The sequence below is a fragment of the Peromyscus maniculatus genome, chromosome 13 (assembly GCF_049852395.1).
Source record: "Peromyscus maniculatus bairdii isolate BWxNUB_F1_BW_parent chromosome 13, HU_Pman_BW_mat_3.1, whole genome shotgun sequence".
Lineage (NCBI taxonomy): Eukaryota > Metazoa > Chordata > Mammalia > Rodentia > Cricetidae > Peromyscus > Peromyscus maniculatus.
Window position 1 is genome coordinate 63,796,509 of NC_134864.1, and position 22,699 is coordinate 63,819,207.

Below are 22,699 nucleotides of genomic sequence, written 5' to 3' on the forward strand. Positions count from 1 at the left end.
GGAACAAGCATTACGTTGGCCTGCCTGACAGAAGTTCTTGACTTTAGAAGTAAATAAGAAATAGACTTCATAAACAGAACATATGGGCAGGATGTAACAGTACAGCCTGTGATGTGGTCCCTTCGAATAAAAGTAATAGTGAAATAAGCTTTCACATTAATTCAGACAAAGTCAATTCAAATTTTACCTATGAAAGTATGCTCAGAGGAAACTCAGCAAACATTGACCATTTGAGCACTATTCTGTCCAAAGGAAATAGTGTTATAACTAATGAGTGTTGTTCTAACTGGAAGAATATGTTCCTGTCACAGAGAGAAATGCTTGAGCCTTTCTTAATATGTTATCATTAAAATTCCAAATCATAGGACTACAATTCTATGTTAGTTCTATATTTGTTAAGAAATATGTATATAGCCAAGCAGTGGTGACACATGCCTTTAATCTTAGCACTCAGAAGGCAGAGGCAGGATCTCTGTGATTTCAAGGCCATCCAAATCTACAGAGGAAGTTCCAGGAGAGCCAGGGCAGCAGAGAGAAACCCTGTCTCAAAAAAACAAAACAAAAATATCCTACATATATCAAAATAAATATATAATAAATAAACATAATTATAAATATATTAACAATAAATATATGTTAAGAAACATTTTAATATATGATTTATATTTACTATATATTTCTTTAAAATATATATTTATTATTAAAAATATTATTCTTAACATATATATATTACTGTTAACTGTTTCTATGAATTAGCTTGCATTTAAGTATATGTCTAGTCATGATGACTGTTAATGAATCAATTGATATTATCAAGACTTACTGTTCAACTGCTGCTCCTCCATGGCAGTGTTAGTGCCACAAAGGTAGACATGTTGTATAGATGCACCTACTCCCCCATAAATGTCAGTTCTAAATTTGCATGCCCCTGGCGACTCTATATTGTGTTTCTCAGTAAAATGTCAGAGGCCAGCAAGATGAAGAAATGTCTTATATTAATTAAACTAAACAACGAACACAAATTCATAGAGGAGGTGCTTGATGTATGTCTTGAATCCTGTATGAGATTCCAGTGTAGAGTAGTAACTGCCTATCTGAGACTACAAAGATTATCATATTACCTAGTTCTAACACCAGAAATCCACAATGAAACTTATTCAGAATGAAAAGATATAAGCAGAGAAAGGAAGATGTCTACATTTAGGAACAGATAGAAACTCAATAGTCTTGACCCAGACCAGGGAATTGAGTATTTTTGGAATCTGTGTTCTCAGAAAAAGCCAACTTTAACTACTTGCAATGACTTGGAAGGAAGGGCAGGAAGAAGCCGAGTCAGAAACTCAACACAGGACTGTTTCCCTGCCAACTTCTCTGGCTGGCTGTTCTGTTGTAAGCACCAAGGCAAAGGGAAGCTTACCTCTACTCATTTAAAGCACAGTGATTTAGCTACAGACAGACTCCTCAGCCAGTGTTGTATTGGTAAGCACCTCATCACAGAAAGTGCTCTCTTTAACTCTTTTTATCTTTGTTTATGAACAATTTGCGAGAATACAAGTCTTTGTTATTTATGTGTTAATATGCCACATATACTGTTTAATTTTGAAAATAAGGTTTCAGAAGCACCTCATTTCTCTTTCTTTATGTCAAAGTCTCCAAATCAAAGTTAAAACAGGGGGGTTTTCACATGGTCAAGTTTAGGACTTTCCCCAAAGCTATATAATACAGGTTTCACAAAGTTTAAGAATTAAAAACTATATCTTATTTATGTATTATGTCAATAGAAATTAGGTTAAGTTGAGAAACTATATATTAACAGATTAAATACTACTAATTTTCACACCAATGGTATTTTAGCTTTGAGATAGTAGACAAGCTGATGGTGCAGTTCTGTGAGCCCTACATTTGGGAGCTGATGGCAGGAAGGCCTGGAGTTTGGGGCTTCCCCGCAACAGAGCAAACTGTAAATCACCCTTGGTTACAAAAGACTTTCTCAAATGCAAAACAAGCACAACAAAACTACAACACTCACTGTTTAATGTATTTTTCAAGTGATTATGAACTGTTTGTGTTTTTTGTTTTTTCTTCCCAGATGCAGGATCAGGATCCGGAGATGGAGGTAGGACTTTTTTTTTTTCTGTATTTGGATGTTTCAGTGGATTACTGTGAATGCCTAGTGATACTAGTTCCAAAGCAGACATCTAAGAGAAGCCTAAATTTTGGATTTTAAGAGGAGAAAACCACATGAAAACTTGTTCTCCTAGTTTAGTTACTGTATATTCCGTGCCTATTTTTGGTCTGTTCATGAATCACACCCATCTCATTTCATCTCCTCCTTCATGTACTTGCTTGTGTGTGAGTTTAAAATGCATACAAACAGTGCCAAAACTTTAAAATACGATTGTAGACATATTTAGCAAGACAGAGAAAATTCATGGGGAAAATGTTTAAATATTTGGTTTTTAAATACATAATGTTGCCCTCAATCATCATTAACACATAAAAGACTTACAATATCAGAACTTAAATTAAAGTGAAGAAATTTTAGGTCATAAAAAATAAAAAGATAAAAGCTAAGTTAAAGACAACAAAATTCTATCTTTTCTTTCCTGATGAAATTAATATAAAGTTAATTTTAATAAAGTGAGGTGTAGTTTTGTTTGCTTTGCTTTGTTTGAGACAGAGTCCACTAAGTAGCTCTGGCAAACTTGGCACTCTCTGTGGAGACCAGTCCAGCCTTGAACTCACAGAGATCCACCTGCCTCTGCACCCTGAGCACTGGGATTAAAGGCGTGCATGGTGTATCCTATTTGGTTCAACCAGCTGAGATGTATGTTTTGATTACTTAATTTTATTTAAAGTATGTAAGAGAGGAACAGAAACTTTACAAGTCCCACCTGATCTGCTTACAACCAAAGAAATACTTTAATTTTAGATTAAACTTACCTTGTAAATATCCTAGATGCTTTTCCAAATGAAATCCCCACTGCCACTTTTACATACACAAAACAACTAAAGAACAAAACCCAAGATGTAATTATAAGATTAATAAAATGAAAATGAATTTGAAATAGAAATGCTATCTCAATTATTTTTAGGCTGTGTGAAATAATTGTTATAACTCTTAGCAAATATGGAATGTGGTGGAAACCAAATAAGAGAAAGCTTTGTGTTCAGGAAAGAAGGGATTCAATGCTGCACACTTGATCTAGTTTGTGAAACTTGAGTCTTGAAGAGATAAAGTCTTAACAATTCAAATAAGCTACACCTGGAGAGCACAGAGTTGCACATTGAAGCTCAGTATTATTCCAGAAAAGCTAAAACCTAAGCAGCAGTTATGACTCAAGTGCAGAGCATGTGTGACATCACACAGCTGTAGACTGCCATTCATATTTCAATAGACTTGCTTTACTCCTAAGAAATCAGTTGCTCCTCCTGCCTATGTGATGAATATGGTACTCTCCAGAAAGCTTCCTGTGAAAGGGAGAGCTTGAGAAACAAATTAAAACTTCATATAAAAGACAGGAAAGGCCGGTGACTTCAGCAGAAGTTTTGCCATTGAACTATTACGAAGGCAGTCCAGTTTTAAAATCTTGCTTCGGTAGGAAGTTGTTTCTACTCAGAGTTCTGTACAGTTCCTGAGCAGTTAGTTTTGTTTGCAGACTGCTCTGGCCATTACTCTGCTGAAACTGAGCTGTTCCACTGTTCACCCAACAAGTCTCGTTCCTTTGCTACCATGTTTATAAAGAAAACAAAAATGGTCCACAGAACACAGAATGTCTTCACGGTTGGGCTGAGTTTTCACCACATACTTTCCCTACCCAACAACCATCTTGTCTTGTTTTTAATAATAACCTGTGCTGTCTGTACCAGTACCAGTTCCTAGTTTTCATTCAGTGGTTTTAGCACAAGATAATGGAAGCCAAGCCAAGCCCATCCTTCCTTGTTACCGTTAGATTGAAACCATTTTGTTCCTTGTGCTCCCTACCATCTGAATAAGGTTGTTTGTTTTTTAAGGAAATCATTTTCCTCCTATTAGTATGCCATTGGTTGTATAGTTCATAAGCAGAGGGATACACCATTGGGAAACACCTTTCTTTCTCCAATTTGTTTCTCTCCTCTCTCAACCCATCTCTCCTTTTCTTCTTAACTATTCCCTTCAATTATAGCTTCAATAATAATAATAAGAAGAAGAAGAATAATACAAATTTTAAAGCTTATCAAAACACTCCTGTTATTATTGTTGCTGAGAGAGAATCTCACTTTGTTTTTTTTGTTTTTTTTTTTTTGTTGTTTTTTTTTTTTGGTTTTGGTTTTTCGAGACAGGGTTTCTCTGTGTAGCTTTGCGCCTTTCCTGGAGCTCACTTGGTAGCCCAGGCTGGCCTCGAACTCACAGAGATCCACCTGCCTCTGCCTCCCGAGTGCTGGGATTAAAGGCGTGCGCCACTACCGCCCGGCCCAAGATTCTCACTTTGTAAGCAGTTAGTCTGGCCAGGCTGGTCTTAAGCTCAGAACATTTCTCCTGCTTCTGCCTCCCAAATCTTAGGTCTACAGACAGGAGCTACCATAACTGACCAAATGGCTTCGTAAGATATATTTACTCGTAGGAAATAGGACATATAACCTTTTGAGCCAGTGGTTCTCAACTTTTCTAATGCTGCAGCCCTTTAATATAGTTCCTCATGTTATGGTGACCCCCAACCATAAAATTATTTTCATTGCTACTTCATAACTGTAATTTTGTAAAGGTAGGGGTTGAGACCTACATCTTTGAATTCTGAGATACAATCTTTCAAATAATAAATGTTCTGAAAATTTAGCAATAAGAATAAAAGTTTTAAATTAGAGACAAAGCTGAAATGCTGACTGGATTGCTTTCCCTAGCTTGTGTGGCACTAACAGTTTTGAATTTTATTTAAATTGTTTATTCTAAGATGTCAAATAGCTTGGTAATTACAACGACAAAGATAAACTCAAGTGCAGATCACATAGCCCTTGAATTGCAAAACTGGGTTTGGAGCTAACATTCTTAGCATGAACTATCTTTGTACTAAGAGGTCCTGTAAAGATCCTATGAAGAAGCTTTCAGTGGACCCAGGATCCTCCTTTGAATGAACTACAAGTGGTTGAACATGCTGTGACTGTTCTAATGTGAATATATAGGAACTGGGTCAGCTTTACAAGGGTGTTGGAAGCTTGGTGGTTGTGTTTGTAACGCCTCATTTGACAGAAAGTTCATATGATTCTCAAGTGGAGTGTGTCGAGATGACTGGTACAGTAAGCAGATGCGCCTGCAAACATTTGCCAGCGGTAACTGCCGTCAATGGAATGGTTAACCCCCAAGGCTAAATTCATTTAAAAAAAAATGTGTCACATCTACCTGTTTTAGATTGGCCTGTGTTTTTAAATGGAAGAATATCATATTAGTAAAGAAAATTAGACCTGATGATTTTAAGAATAATTTAAGCTTTACTCATTTCCACGGGGCATAACTGTGCAAATTTACTATGACTGAGAAAAACTTTTATCCTAAGTAAAAATGGATATAAAGGTTTTATAAAATTAACCTTGTTTGGACACACTTTATAGAAAGTGTTGACGGTTTTACTGTTCAGATCAAGCTTTTGAAATTGTTCAGTTTGTTCTGAAAATGTGTTTACAGTGTCTCTCCAACATGGTCTTCAATTTATGTTCATCTGTAAAGGGGTTTGCAGAGGAGAAAAGAATAATTACCCCATACAGTGATGGATGGTATACCATTTCAGGGTCTGTGTCCTTACCTTCTGGTGTTCAAGAAACCTTATAAAAATAACTTTACATTGTTAGTTTTGAACATAGGAGTTATGGAGTTCTGTGACTGATCAAAAAATATTTGAAAAGTCATCAACATCAGCATCAACATTGCTTCTGAATTGACTTGCACTAGAAAAACGTTCATGATAAACTATAACTCACTGTTTTGTGTGCTAGAAGATAATTCGTGAGCCACACTCCTAAGAACTTGAGAAAGTGACAGAATACGATTAGCAATTCAAGTGCTTTTATGTATGTATATGGAGACTTAGTGTCGTAAATAAGAAAGTGGTGTGTGTAGGAGGAATAATCACCTCCTATCTACCCACAGACTTCCTTAGGCAACAAATACTGAGGAAGAAAAAGTATTAAAGCAGCCTCTGCTCAAGATCTAAGGCTGCGTGGGTGCTGGAAGGATCCTTTAGCCTCTGCTTTTCTGCATCCTCAAGCTATATTATAAGGACAAGGTTTTGAATATTTTCCGCTATTCCCTTCTAAAGTGCTTTTGGATTGCTTCTGTTCTCATCAAATACGTAAAGATAAAAGGTCCATCCATAAATGAAACCCATATCATTTTCTTGTTGTTGTTCTTTGTTTTTTGGTTTTTGTTTTTTGAGACAGGGTTTCTGGTATAGCCCTGGCTATCCTGGAACTTGTAGACCAGGCTGTCTTGGAACTCACAGACATCTGCATGCACCTGCCTCTGCTTCCTGAGTGCTAGGTTTAAAGGTATACACCACCACTGCTGGGCTGAAACCCATAGCTTAACACTTAAAATATTTGCAGATGTGCTGTCCTGCTGTAAATGAGGCAGAATCCACAATCAACTTTTAATGATATCTTCTGAAAGGTCTACAGTATTTTCAGAATTAAATATGTATCTGAGATACATGCTATAGATACAATGGTATATTGTTATTTCATGAGAACAAGTAAGCACTTAGCAAATATACACACTCTTGAGTTCCACATCTCTAAGACAATCTCATTGTTCTGTTTCTTCAGAGGAAGTTTCCTTATATTCAAGCTGGATTCAAACTTGTGATCCTCCTGCCTCTGCCTCATTTTCTGATATTACAGACACAAATTACAATAGCCTGCATCCAAGAGAACTTTTAAATAGATTAATATTAGAAATGCACAATAGCAAGTTGACTTTATATCTGGTATTTGTGTAATTCATATGAATTTCACGGTAATTAATATTATGATAACTTTAAAGCAGAAAGCCAATTAATATTTATTTTTACTCAGTGAAAAACTCCCCTTTCCAGTTGCCTTTAGATAATATTCCTCAAGATTTCAGTAATTAAAATATTTACTTCATATACAACTTGGCACAAACAAGAGAGGATTACATTGCAAGAAAAATATAAATCTCAGCTACTAGTGCTGACCAAGTGGGTTGATAAAAACTGATGTACTACTATAAGAAGTTTAGGGACTTGAAAGTTATTTTAAAGCACTTTGTCTTCCTCGTGTGAATTGGTTGATTTGAAGTCTGGTATTACTTAGGTACTGTAGTAAGATTTCTGGCATCTATGATGCCAGTCATGACCGTTTTATTATGCTCAGGGAGATTTCATATTAATTCTCCTCTCTGCACACAATGGGAGAAGTTATGATGCTGATTATAAGAGGGAATGATCCCCTGCAGAAGTAAAGTGTTAAATACACTGGAGATAAAAGAAATGAATATTCATTTCATAAAATGCTTTTATGTAAGAGTTAAGTAATTTTCTCTTCCATGGTGCTGCACCCCTCCCTGGCCTCCACAGCATTCTTGTGCCTTCTTCGGTTACTGCCACAGTCAAGTCTGGCACACATGATCTCCTCCACCGTGACTTTCCCCCCCTTGGGTTCACACTGCAGCCAAAGTCTGACAGACAATAGTGGTAAGCAGCTCCAGCCAGAAGAGTGATTCAATAAAGAATTCCAGCAATTGCGCAAGGTTTGAGGTCTCCCCAGGCAATCCAGTCCTGTCTTTCATCTTCCACACCCAAGTGCCGCTCTTCTGCCTAGAAATGGGCATGTAGCCATCTAAACCCCAATTAGAATCTTGACTTGTGTGGCTCAGGATCCATCTTTCTTTCTCTTTACCCCCCCCCTCCCGAAAAAAATACGGAGATAGAATAAGGAAATAGAAGCAGAATGGATGAGGAAGGTGTAATGGATGGCAACACTGGGAAAATCTAGGAAGAAGACAGACAAACAATGAGGATGGCGGAAAGACAAATGGAGGAGAGAGAAGCCTTGGCTATGCAGATGGCTGCAGAGTAGTTTGTTTTCATGTACAAATACCATTTTTCAAATCAAAATTATTTTCTTAAAATAGAGCAGTGATGGTTTCTGAAGGTCCATATTGTCTGGGAAAGCAGAGTGAATGTTGCAGACTTTTCCAGGTGATCCAGTTGGGTTTCTAAAAACAACAGCGAAAGGAAGCTAATCATCCCATGCAGTATGGTAGACGTGGTTTTGAATTCAGTATCCAGAGGTTTTCAGTCTAGATGCTTAATTGGCTTGAATGATATCTATTAAGATTTTTTTTCTGTACTTTCAGTCTCCTTGGAGAGTCATTCATCTTAGTGTTTAAACAGGCTCCTCCCACTTAGGGGAGGATGAACACAATAATCTGAAGCAAAGAACTTTGCACTCTATGAAATTAGAGATGGAGATACAGGAATTCCTGCCACCTTTTGTTCCAACCTCTGTTTTCTCTGAGAACATGATTGCTATAAAGAGTTCAATTAGAATAACTTGAATTGTTTAATTAGTAGTTTTAAGTCTATGACTTGAAAAGGTTGATGCTGGGCTGGGCGTGATGGTCCACACGAGTAATCCCAGCACTCTGAAAAGCTGAGGCAGGAGGATCAACAGAACTACACAGCAAGTTCTAGGTTGGCTTGGTCTGTGTAGCAAGACTCTCTTTGAAAACACAAACAACTGCAATAGCAATAGTATTGATTCCATGAAAATAACTGTGACTCCAGTACAGTTTTCTCTATTTAGCAAGACAGTCAGCTCGACACATAGAAGGAATAGAAACCACAGAACTGAAGCACAGGTTGGATGAGAAACACCCAGGGAAACTATGATTATACAAGATACGGAAGGAAGAAAGCATAAAGATCTCAAAAATAATTGTTCTTATGTTGAAGTGGCAGGGGTATTGCCTCTACTAAAGATCAAATGAAAAGGTGGAAAAGACGTCAATATGGGCTAGTCAATATATTTACAAGAAAATATTCCCCATCAGGGCTGTAAGCATTGCCATTTTTAAAAGAGACTATGAAGCTTTTGGAAATGCAGTGTTTTAATGTAAGTAGGAAGTAGTACTCCAGTTCTTACCAATATCCAAGTATGAGTTAGATAAATCTATAAGCATACTTACATAATTAGTTGTATATGTTTTATGGTTTGAAAATATCACCATTATAACATTAATTTTTTTAAACACAACAAGAATGTGTGGATGCATATAAAAAGGATGGCCATCCTAACCATACCCCAGATACAGTAACTATGGTAACTAACCCAGTCCTTAAACTTCAAGAAGGCAGGCAACTATAGACTCCAGCGTTAGTCTACCTTTCGGAGCAGTTGCTTGCAATAGCTATACCAGACCTCATTTTCTATGTTTACATAAATTATAAGTTTTACAAAAACTCTTAGGAAAATTGATTATCTTATCTTTTCTCCTCTTCCATTATCACTTTTCCCTCTTAAACCACATGTTCTTTTCAATCAGAACACAAAACATGTGGGTTTATGTTGCTGTCTTACCGTTGTATTCTCACTTCAAGGCATAAGATTGGTATCTGTTTTCTTCTATTACTTTCCCCTTTATTCTCCATGTCATCCTTCTTCTAAAATTTATCTCTCTGTGGTATTTGGTAACCTTTACATTTTTGATGACATACGTATTTTGAAGATGAGAATAACATGGCAAGGCAGCAGTTCACAGCACAACTTCAGGACCACAAGGCTATGTAGACTGGACCATGAAGTTTAGTGAATGGTGCCTTAGAATAACCACATTTATAAGAGGAAGGATGGGGAGAGAAAGGCTTTGGATTGGTACAGTAGATAAAAGCCAGAGCACAGCCCAGCCGGAGTTCCCAAACTGGAAGCGCTCTGCAAATTGTCCTGAGCAGGGATGATGCGATCAGGCCTTGATGTTCCATATATCCCACACGGGACTCACAAAAGGTAGAGTAAGTTAAGCCAGTTGGTTTTCTTTGAGGACATATCTAGCAGAAGGAAGGACTCAAATGTGAGCTCTCCAAGTATTCCCAGGGGTGAGGAGGGAAAGGCGTGGACATTGTACCAAAATATCCATTATTAATTTGATGAAGAGCAAATAAAAAAAATTATCCTTTTAGAACTTATTTAATGTGAAGAAACAAAAAAATAGTAAGGAAGGATATAAGGAGTAATACAGCAGCTCATGAGGGCTATGCAGGAAGGGGGGACATTGGTGACAGACGTGAGGGCATTGCCAGTGTGGGGGATAATTAAGAAGGTCTGAGGTGACAGAAGAGACTGGAGGAGCAAAGCTTGTTGATGAGCAAGGGAAGGACATACATGAACACGCAATGCCTAGAATATCCTAAAATCAAGGCTGTTGATAGGCTAGTGTGACGAGGTATCTGGTTAAGGGTAAGGGAGGTTGTTTAATGATGCAAAGATATGTCACATGTCTATGTTGCATTTGTTTAACTCTGAAGCTGTGTTACCCTGTGCCTGTCTAAAACCTTGATTTGTCTACTTAAGAGCTGAACGGCCAATAGCAAGGCAGAAGAAAAGACAGGTGGGGCTGGCAGGCAGAGAGAATAAATAGAAGGAGAAATCTGGGAGGAGGAGAAGAAAGAGCAAGAGAACAAGGAGAGGAGGATGCTAGGGGCCAGCCACCCAGTCAGCCATCCACACAGACAACCATGGAATAAGAGTGAAAATAAGGTTACAGAAAAGGAAAAAGCCCAGAGGCAAAAGGTAGACAGATAATTTAAGTTAAGAAAATCTGGCTAGAAACAAGCCAAGCTAAGGCCAGGCATTCATAAGAAATAATATCTCTGTGTGTGATTTATTTGGGAGCTGGGTGGTGGGCCCCCAAACGGAGCCAAAAGAGCGAAGAACTAAAACAACCAACAACATTTTGGCACCCCACTTTGGGTGCCAAATGTTTTTCATTAAATACAGTGGCTGCCTCTTAAGTAACTGCTGTCCTAATCAGCAACTGTAACTCTGCTGCTTTCCAGTGGTGTGGTCACAAGGGCCACAGCCAGTGGGAATTCTGTTCCCTCAGGCACCAGCTCTCTCAAGGCCACTAAGGGAAACTTTATCTAGATCTCTACCCCTCTACAGAACTCAGGATTCAAAGGTTGAGGTAGTTCTCCTTGTTCACGTCTCCTAAAAGACCAATACACTTCTGCTCCTTCCCCACTTAAGAACCCTAGCAAGGCATGGTTCCTCCCTACCCACTTCCTGCCAGCTAGTTGCTGATTCAGCCTCCTGACCACTGGTTAATTTTATTTAATGCAGCAAATATAACACATCATTTTTGCATCATTAAACAAATATTTCATAGCATAAACAAATGTAACACATCTTAAAATAATATTGTACAATAGGAGGTGGAGCAATGACCTCACATATGGTCCAAAAGAAGTTCATCTCTACATGAGTTGAGGGTCTAGAAAGGGCTGGTGACTGAAAAAGGCAATTAGCTCCATTCTCCAGGCATTAATCCACTGTGCTGAAGTTGGGGAGGAGGTAGGAAGATGTGTGCAAGTAAATGATAAATATAAGGTCTGGAGAGATCACTCAGCAGTTAAGGGTGCTGCTTGATGTTCTTGAAAAGGTCCCAGAAGCCTGGTTACCACTGCCATGTTGCTCACAGCTATCTAACTCCACCACTGTTGTCTGGCCTATGTGGACATCTGCATACACACACACACACACACACACACACACACACTCTCGCACGCACGCACGCATGCACACACGCACACATACACACACACATATACACACACACATATGCACACATGCACACACACATACACATGCACACACATACACATACACACACATGCACATACACACACATACATACATACACATACACACACACATGCACATACACACGCACATACACACATGCACACACACACACACACACACACACACACACACACACACGAATAAACAATAAGATAAATCTTATTTACAAAAAAGGTAAAGTTCCTGCTGTCTGGTTGTAGTTGACTTTGAAGAGGCTGTGATGTATTCTGTGTCCATCCTAGACACACCCATCTGCTACTCTTCTGATGAATATTGTCTTTAGTGACTAAAATCCTAGATTTTGATGTCATCAAATATAATGTTCTTTTTATTGGAGGTTTAATTTAAGATGCAGTTTTTCAGATTTGAAAGTTTTAAGCAAGCAGAAAATTCTCTTATTTCCAGATGCTATTTACGGCAAAGGAATGTCCCTGCATGCTGCAATGCATGCCCAATTGCATTGACTTGGTTTCAAATTTGGATTTGAAAATGTAGCTTTTTTTTCAGTGTACTACATGTACATACATATTGTACCATATGATTTCCAATGTGTACTTACCACAGAACAATTTCATTTTCCCTGGCAAATTACACACTTGTTAGAGCTGAGGGAGTCTAAAAAGAAATCTAGGATTAAACAGAAAACAATATATTTAAATGATGTTAGCATCCTGTTTCAACACTTGAAGCCTAAAGAATTATTCCAGTGCTCTTCAGTTAGACTGATTCTGAAAACAAAGAAATAAAAACCCCAAATTTGTCATTGTGGATGTGCTGCTGGTCTCTCTCAGAGAAGAATAAAAGAATAATTAGCTGCATATTCATATAATGTTGGCTCTATGCTCTGAGGAGGTGTTCTGTAGATCAACTGGGTCCATTCCTGCCTGACTAAATAATATCACTTATGATGTAAATTTTTCTCTTATTTTCCAGTTGTATTTTTACTCTTGTATTTTAGGGCATGACTAATTGGGATGCTGTTTTATTATTTTCTTATCTTGGTGAAGGTGGCAGACAAAATCTCTTATAGGCACCATCAGTTAGAAGGGTCAATCATTTCTATATCTACACAAGATGGTGCTCTGTAGGCTTAATTGGTCCTGGCTCTGCTGAGAAATTTTACGTAGCCATGTGAGCAGTGAGATAGAGTGAGTATCCTTTCAGACGGTGACTGCCCTGTCCAAGGACTGTGACACACAAAGCAAAAATAAGTCCTTTAGCAAGTAGGATTTCTGACATATTGATTTAAATGCTATTGGCAGCAACTTAATGAAGGACACATTTGATTGTAAAGTGCTATCTGTTCTGACTACTCACAATGTAGTATGTGGTCGAATCCTCAAGAGCTGGAGAGTTTCACAATATTCAGGATTTTGTTCAGTTACTCAAAAGACAACCATCACCACAGTTTAAGTGTGGTTATCTTTGAAAGTAGGTGTTATTTTTAAATATAATTAAACAGAAACACAGCTGGCAGTTAAAGAAGGAGTCACTAGAAGAGTTATTTTACTGCATCTTAAATAAGGGGATGACATTAAATACGTATATCCTGGAAGCTCATCTTCACACTCCTTTGAAGACTAGGCTGCCCAGCCACATCCAGGCATCAATTCCAGACACACACACACCCCCCCCCCCCCCCCCGCGACCTTTCACTAAGAGAGTTCCCTTATGCCAGGATCTGGTTCAAAATAGGATGCAGCAGAGATAGACAACAAGTTCAGTGTTATACATTGGCACACTGTGGATTTTCTATTGAGAGTTCTCAGGTCTGTGTCTTCAGATCCTCCACCAATCTCCTGTCATAACCCTCAGGAGGTGTTTCTTGTCTGCAACACTCGGAAAGAGCTTCTTCACTGGAATGTCTGCTCCCAGGCACCTTATCCTAAAATATTTCTTTTAGCACACTCAGAATATGCATAGGAAATACTCACCTGAGTATACTATTCTCTCAGAAGTGGCTGTCCATCTTCTTTTGATTAAAACGCAGTCATCCTCTCAGGTTATACAAAGACCTCAACATCTGTCCAGTGTCTGCCTCTCCAACCTCAAACACTCATGTTTTTCGCCTTAGACTTGGCTCATCAGTGTTCTTTTTCACTGATAGGGAAACAGCATCATTCGATTTCATTCTATGTCTCATTGGTGTTCCTTCCTCTTCTACAAATGCTTCTACAAATACATATTTGACTAAATATCGTTCATATTCCAAAATAAATTGTGGATTATGGTGATATCCGGGGTCTCCATGGACTCTAATCAAAGGATAGATAACTTACCAAACTTGCAGTGGCCTCTTTGAGAGGTTTCTTTGACCTTGGAGAACAAAGACCAAAATATGGGAAGTTTATATATATATAGTATGTGTGTATAAATATATATTTATTTATTATATAAATATATATACACATATATATTACAGTGTGTTTGTGTGCATGTATACATGTATATGTATGTGTGTGTGTGTGTGTGTGTGTGTGTGTGTGTGTGTGTGTGTGTGCCACAGTGCACCTTTGGAGTTTCAAGGAAACCCTGCAGGAGATGGTTCCTTCCTTCTTGTCATGAGGAGTTGAGAAAGTGAAGTCAGGTCATCATGTTGGTGGCAGAATCTTTGACCACTGAACCATCTTGCTCAGTGCTTAGCTGTTCTTTTTATTTCCTTTATCTATTTTAGTTCAGGTCCCTAAGCTTTTTTTTCTGTTTTCTTTTCTTCTTCTTTATCATCATCATCATCATCATCATCATCATTTTGGCTTTTAGAGACAGGGTTTTTCTGTGAGCCCTGACTGGCATGGAACTCACTCTGTAGCCCAGGCTGGCCTTGAACTCACAGTGATCCACCTACCTCTACCTCCGAAGTGCTGGGATTAAAGGCGTGCACCATCACCACCCAGCTTCTAAATTCTCTCTCTTTTTTTTTAAAGGAGCTAAACATGAAGGGCCTTTTATACTAAAAGATCTATGTATTTATTTTAACTTCATAGACTGAAAAACAACAAAAACATTATTGTAATTTTTCCTCCAAAATCTCTTTATTGTCCTCCATAAATATCTTTCATATGAGCACAGTATTGCAGCCATGCTCCAGTTTCAGTTACGGTGTAGAAAGATAGCAGAGAAGAACCTGAGGAATTAGGCATGAGCATGGTACAAATTAAACCAGCCTCAGAAATAAGCACCAGTTTCCACACACAGGATCTAAGGAATGTCAAGGAAAACCCATAGGAACTTTGCAAAAGCAGGATGTATCTCCTTTACAATTTATTTATTTATGTTCCATAAAGTATACATTTACTGGTTTTCTTTTAAATCAGCACATCAAGAAATAGGTTTCACAGTAGTATCTTCATACCATGTTTGTGTTGATTCTCCATTTCCTTCCTTTATTTTTGAAGATCACAGGAACTGATACCATGACCTGGACATGTTCACTTATAATCAACCTCATTTTCCTACAAGTGGTGTGTGGAGGAAAAATAATAGAAATTATTCTAGGACTCTAGTTAGTTAGTTTAGAGGTAATTGAGATGATTTTACCCTATGTGAATACTTTATTCTGTAGCCAAATTACTTATTAAAATACCAAATGGCTTGGACAGAAAAATAGCATCCCTTGGAAATCCACTTGATGCTTTCATTTACTTTGGCATTGAATCGGTGGTGAGTGGAGCTGTCTTCTGGGTTTCCAAAGAACTACAGTGATTACCTTCCATGAATGTGCTTTGGCAACCCAATAATACTACTTAGGATATGAGGCATTGGATGTTACTTATATCCAGTCTCATTCCAGAGAAAGTGCAGCACTCTGTGAGATTCTGCTTGAAGTTATGAAATAGGCAAAGACAGAGGGAGACCAGAGCCCCTGCATGACGCCAGTGAGATTCTAGTACAAATTGTTGTAGAGGAAGCCTTTTCATCATCATCATCATCATCATCATCATCATCATCATCAACCTGGAAGTAAAGCCTCTGTCAGCAGAGCCCGAGAGAACAGGACCGGCCCGGAGTCGGTGTTTGATGGATGTAAGGACAGTGACTGTGCCGGCAGAGCCGAGGTCAGGCAGAATGGCTATGATTAATCCCTGTATGTGTAAATATAGAGGGTCACTGTTCTGCACCCCACATACTGCTAACTAAGGCTCTCAATGCAGATGGACAGGCATACAGAGCAGACGTCCCTCCTCCATCCTCAGTCATTCTGCTGCTTTGTACACTAACTTCAAGTCAAAGCGCATCCCCACCCTTGGGCTTTTCTCCCTCTCCCTCCACCTCGTAAACAAGTGGAGCAAAGGTTGGAAACCTGTGCTCAGGTATAAAAGATACCTGTGAAGGATGAAAAAGGCAAGTTTGGGGAAAGAATTACAACAGAGGTCTTTTCAACACAAAATGCCACAAGGAGAAAACAGTGCACTCAATATTTTAAAGAAGAGATACAGCTTCAAAAGTTTTAGGTTGTGTCAGAGTTGCGAACACCGTGTTGGTTTTATACATTTTAACTCCTGATGTTTCTTTCCATATTAACAACACAACACTTACTTACTAAATGCATGTCTCCATTTGATTGTTGCTCTGCTTGCAATACCTAAGTTTTAAGAGCAACAATGTGCTTTAAATATAAATTTGCATTCTAATTTTTCTGCTGTACACACACTTTGTCACTCATAACAGATAGTGTTTGATATTAGCCAGTATATATTTCATTATGGAGCCTAGGCTTTATTATTACCAGGCATAATGGTCAACATCAATGACCTAGTGTGTGGAGTGAGTCTAGCTAGACAACTTGCCCTAACCAGGCAATTTAAAGTGTTTCCTGAGGATCGTAAAAACCTTCGGGTGCTATTCAGCCAGAGGCTGTCCACGTAAGTGCGGGTGAAGCATGCCGATGTCGTGACTCCTGAGAAGTCACACATAGGTGGCTAACTGCTTGCAGTTTGCCTGGAATATTTACACTTTTAGCGCTGATAATCCTGCCACTGGGAGGAAACATGACTGATCATTTTAGGGCTGAGAAGTCTCCCAGAAAGGGTGGCACATTTGTGTAAATGCCCACCTCCTGTGTGTGTGCGCGCGTGCATGCGTGGATATATTAAGAAGATGTGAACATATTATTTTTAGCTTAAAAAAATCCCTACATTATTTTGATGCCATTCTTCCCCTCCCCTAACTCCTCTCAGATACTCTTTGCCTCCCCACCCGCCTCCCGAGCTTCATGTTCTTTCTCTCTATGGCTAAAACAATACCCAAAATCAAAAACAAACAAATAAAATTCTTTCTTTTTTTTTTTTTTAAAAAAAAAGATGATCAGGGAGTTTGTTGTCAAGATTTTTCTCCCTGACAACTAGGAATACCTCGATGAAAGAGAAACAAAGCAAAATGTTTTTCCCTGAGGTGTTTCCCTGGGACGCAGTACCAAGAAGGACTTGAGAAAGTTTGGAATTCTGAATGGGCTCTTTTGAATGTTTTAGACAGTAGTATATGAGGACAAAAAGAAAATGCAAATGTTGGAAGCTCTCATGTTTGACAATTCTCCTGAGTAACAAAGGTAGAAAATGCTGCTTAGCCCAAGAACCATTGGGAAGAGGAACAGCACTGGACTAACTTCACAATGGTCTCTGCTTCTTATGTGTATGTGGGTATGTTTTTCTTTCTCCTAACCAGTTTTCCAATAGACTTCTTTTCTAATTGAAAATTAATTTTTTTTATACTGTATTTCTCATCATGGTCTCCCCTTCCCCAACTCCTCCAAGATCCTCGCCACCTCCCCACCCATCCAACTCCATACCTTCTCTCTCTCTCTCTCTCTCTCTCTCTCTCTCTCTCTCTCTCTCTCTCTCTCTCTCTCTCTCTCTCTCTCTCCCCCTCCCTCCCTCCCTCCCTCTCTCTCTCTCTCTCTCTCTCTCTCTCTCTCTCTCTCTCTCTCTCTCTCTCTCTCTCAAACAAAAAGGCAAACAAAAAGCAAAGAAACCAGAATACAAGAGAAAAAGAACACAGTGAAAACAGAGGAAATACACACACAAGCAAAACCCATAAAAACATGAAATTTCAAACCATAATGCACAGGCAAAAGACTAGTATGGTGGGGGGTGGGGGGAACCCCAAAACAAAACAACAAACAAACAAACTCAAACAAGGTGACATGAGGCAAAAACTTTACAATAATACATTGAATTGATTTTGCATTCATTGGCCGTCTGCTGCTGGGCATGGACCTACCCTTAAACATGGCTGTGATACCCAGGGAGACTCCATCGAAGGAAACAAATTTTTCCTTTGCAAGCAAGTATCAGTTGGAAATAGCTTCTTGGTAAGAGATGAGAGCTCTTGTCCACTTGCCCTTCTGAGCACTGAGACCCCTTCTGGCTTGAACCTGTGCATTCTGTCTCTGTGGGTTCATATATCTAAGCCTGGCATGATAGCACAGGCCTGAAACCCCAGTATTCTGGAAAATGAGACTGGAGGACACCACTTCTGAGAGCAGTGAATAAACAATACATAAAAGGCATTAGGGAGCAATGGCACCACTTTGGAAGACAGCGCTCCCACTCGTTTGCTTTCTGGTTGCCGTGTTCTGAGTGGAGCCCTCCCTGCCACACGGGGTTGCCGAGCATGTGGAGACATGAACGACCAACTCTGTCTCCTTGGAGCACCACTTAATCCTCAGACTAGAGGCATTTTAAGTCATGAGCTTGAAATTTGATTTCTACACAAATATTTTTACAGTGGAAATAATTCTTTCTCCAGACCTTTCACAAATATTTACCGGTCTTTGTTCAGATTTGTGGGGCAGTTCTCCTCTGATGGTTCTGTAGAAATAAATTCTGAAAGGTGGGGGGAGAGTAATATGAGCAGGTAGGAAGCATAGGGTGGGTAACAAACATTTTGCATTTTTGCAAAAAAATTCTTATTCAGAACCTATTTGTATGCAACCTATTTGTAAATTTTATTTTTAACTTTGTAGCCAATAATGAACAAACACCCTGACTAAACACACTAAAAACACCCCCCACTGCATCATGAAAAAGAGGCCAGTGTCTTCTCTATCAAAGCAGTTACAATGAGACCCTGAGCACTGTGAACCAAAGGACCTAACAACAGAACTTATGCAAGAGCCTCTGTTATACTACACAGTGTTCAAAATGTATTTGTTTATAACAGAACTTGCTTCTATCTATCCATTATCTATCTATCTATCTATCTATCTATCTATCTATCTATCTATCTATCTACTTATCTCTGTATCTATCTATCATCTGCCTGCCTGCCTATCATGTGTGTGCATGTGTGTGCACAGTCTTAGCATATGGAATATGTTGATAATGATGACAGAATGTCTTTTGACAAAACTTCTAATTAATGTCCCCCTAGGACAATACCATATGAATACAATGGTTGCTTAATACTTCCTGAAGTTATTGTGATGGTAAAATTATAAATGGAAAAGTGCTCGAAATAATATCTAGGCACATTGCCTTCAGATTGGGCAAATGAGAACACTGATAAAACACTGAATGGTCTGATTGTTTATAGTCATGTATTAAGTGGTTGACATAATTTCCAGGAACATGCATCATCTCCATTTTCAATTGTGAAAAGAAGAGCAAATATTGTTTGTGCAACATCATCATGTATGCTTAGGGACAAAGCCAGCAAATATACACCCAGCCTCCGTGGACTCAAAAGTTTCCCTTTCCTTCATTGTTTCATGTGTAAATTGTCATGCTTAACATTGGGAACTTAAGATAGAACGCTATGATCTTTCATAGTAAGCTTTATTAATGTGATCGCGAGTAAGTTATTACTGTTAAACATAAGATTTTAATAAATCAGCAAATTTGTATGATATGACTTGGGTACAAATTATGGGAGCGCGTGCACATGCACACGCACACACATACACAAACTCTTTTCATTCTGAATGTCCAATATGGCAGTGTGATTGATTGTATACTACTTACTAGTTGGTTATTCTTTGTACTTTCTTTGTATTGGTGACGTTGTCTGTGTCATACTTTTTGCCACCCAAGTTTAAGAGACAAAAAAAAATGAGTAGGAATACTTCGGAGAGTGATAATTGCTTTTCAGAAAGTACAGCAGTTGCTAGAAGGCAAAGCCTCTGTTGTGCAAAAAGAATGAAATATCAGCTCTATTATGAGAAGGAGACAAGGCCTATAAATGTATAGAGACAGGATGCTCCGGACAAAAGCCAAGTCTAGTCCCTATGTGTAAGTCATGTAGCTTGAAGCCCCGCCTCCTGGAGTCTTGGGCCTTTGAGAACTTAGTTCCTTGTTGGTGGTGCTGACTGGGGAGACTGAAGAGGTGTGTCCTTGTTGAAGGAGGTGTGTCACTGGAAGAGGACTTTCAGAGTTTAAGGACCAGTGTCTGTTGGGTCTGCATTCTCTTCTACTTGCTTGTCATCAAGATGCAAGCTCTTGGTTACAAACACCGGCTACCATGCAGCTGCTGTTATCAGGGAGTCTTCTGGAAATGTAAGACCAAATAAACTCCCCTCTGAACATTGCCTTGGTCATAGTGCATTATCATGGTCATAGAAAAGTCACTAAGACACTACCCAAGATCCTAGTGAAATACACCTGAGTTCAGCACCTGCACGGCAACTGAGCAAGAAATATCCAGCTGAGTGGAGAAGGGCTGAGAACTTTGAGCTTTGGTTGATTGGGATCATGGGAAAAGTTTGAAGGAAAGGCAGTCTCTTCTATATGTTTAAAGGGTTGTTCCAGCCTCCATGTGGAGAATGAATTGCATTTGGGGCAATATTAGAAACAAGACTGCCGGGCAGAGATGATCTCAGTGGAACAGGGCAGGGTGACCCTGGCCAAGCAGAGCATTGGCAAAAGGGCGGGAGAGGGGGTAACAGAGAAATTACTTTCTACTCACTCATATGGCAGCGTGGGTGTGAACAAGTGCTACTTGCTGAAGTAATGAAGTATATGGATGCTTGGGAGGTAGAAGCAGAAGGATCAAGTGCAAATCATCATCTATGACTGAGTAATGAGTCCAGGCCATCCTGGATATGGATATATGAGGCCTTGTCTCAAAAAAGGAAAAGGAAAGAAAGCAAGCAAGGGAGGGAGGGAGGAATTAAGGTTATTTGGAAAAGTGTAGGGAGAAAGATAATAATCTCATCTCATTTTGCACATCCCAGGTCCTCCACACACGTTCAACACAAACCAACATGCAGGATTAGTTTTAAAACACAAACATGCCTCATAAAGAGCATCATTTAAGAACCACAGCCGTGTGCTGAGCCCATTATATCCATTGGAGGCAATTTTCTCTGGCTTCAGAGGCAAAGAGATTCATGTGCTTGTGAGTTTGCAGTTGGTTGCTTTTCAATAAAGCCTGTGTATACTGATGTTTTTGTTTTTCATTTACTGCTTGAAATGTATACAATTTAAGTATTATCACCGGTATGGCAGCAAAAGGTAAAATACAGAAATAGAGAGCTCAGTAATTTGGCTTTTAAATGGCTTTATGTATTTATATTCTATGTAGGATATATAACAGATTGTGATAACAGAATCAGTTATAATCAAATTGCAGCCTTACAAATATAGCAGATACCACGAAACAACTCCCTTCTGCTGATTGAGAGTGGGAGTGCCATCTCTTCCACTGTATTTCCTCTGTGACAGCATATCGGCCTCCACACCTTTGTTGCATTTCTCCTGTGCTGTTACTGTGAATGTCCTCACAGTAGCACTTTACCTATATTTATCATTGATTCTTGCACATTGGATTTTCTGCTCGGCAGACAACTAATTTGAGTGGCTTGAAATATAAAACGTATGGCTTTCACCTTCAGTGTCCCAGTTCACATAACAATATAGGAGTCATTTCCCAGTGCAGAAAGCCCAAGGCCCTCAGACTTTGTTCAGCCTCCATGATGCTACATAATTTATTTTATTTCTCTAAAGCCCGCAGCGTTTCTCATGTGCTGTTAAGGGAGGAGACCCATTGTCTGTGTGTAAGCATCACTTCAATTAAGCTCTTCTGGTTGCTCTGTCTGAATGTGAATGCGAACACGGTCGTCCTGAGAGTGACAATTGTTTATTTTACTCTTGGTTGTCGTCTAATCTTGGGTGGGGGCTTACAGGTTGACTCAAATATTTATAAACATGTCTTTTGCTTTCTTTCATGGAGATTATTTTAAAATGAAAAGATGTGTTTTTATGTTTTATTTGCATTGTTGTTTGGTTTTCACAAACTCCTTTGCTTTTATCTCTTGAATTCTAAATTGCCATTCTTTCTTATCCAGCCATTCTCAGAAGCTAGACCCTTGGATTCCTAAGTGGGAATAGTGTTGTACCAGTAGGGGGAGCTCACACCATGCCTATTCCATGGGTTGGCTTGAACCTAAGTTTGTGGCTTTGTATACTTAAGGGTGGAGCCGTTTTCACTTTAAGGCCAACAGCTAGGAAGGTCTGGAGCAAAAGTTATTCCTTCTGGCTGAAAGATTAAAATGCCTTGGAGTTGTAAATCTCAAGTGCATTAACAGTCTAAGTCTTCAGCTAAAGGACTGTCATGCTGTGGTTGAAGTTTTCAGAGAGCTGGAATGGGGAAGCTTGAAAATATCTGAAAAGGTTTCTTTCCTTGGATGTGCCATCAAGTGGCTTCCCTCCACGACCAGTGGCCACAGGACTCAGCCTGAGAGGCTTTTGTGCTGGTGTCTGCCGGTCACCGAGAACAGGGTGGGTGTTGACATGTGGCTGTGGACAGAAAGGGGAGATTAGTTTTCTCAGAAATGTCTTTGGGGTCATTTGTTCTTGGGGCTATTTGCATTATTCATGAAATTGGCACAAAATGGAGAGTGAAAGGCACCCCA

The 22,699-nt window shown here is 39.1% G+C and overlaps 1 protein-coding gene across 1 annotated transcript in view; it reads left to right on the plus strand.

Moving 5' to 3' along the window:
• Tmeff2 (transmembrane protein with EGF like and two follistatin like domains 2) overlaps nt 1–22,699 on the plus strand; it is a 275,906-nt gene that overhangs the window by 14,247 nt on the left and 238,960 nt on the right. The window contains exon 4 of the mRNA XM_006974866.4: nt 2,090–2,116. Coding sequence (XP_006974928.1) covers nt 2,090–2,116 — 27 coding nt within the window. The remainder of the gene's footprint in view (nt 1–2,089; nt 2,117–22,699) is intronic.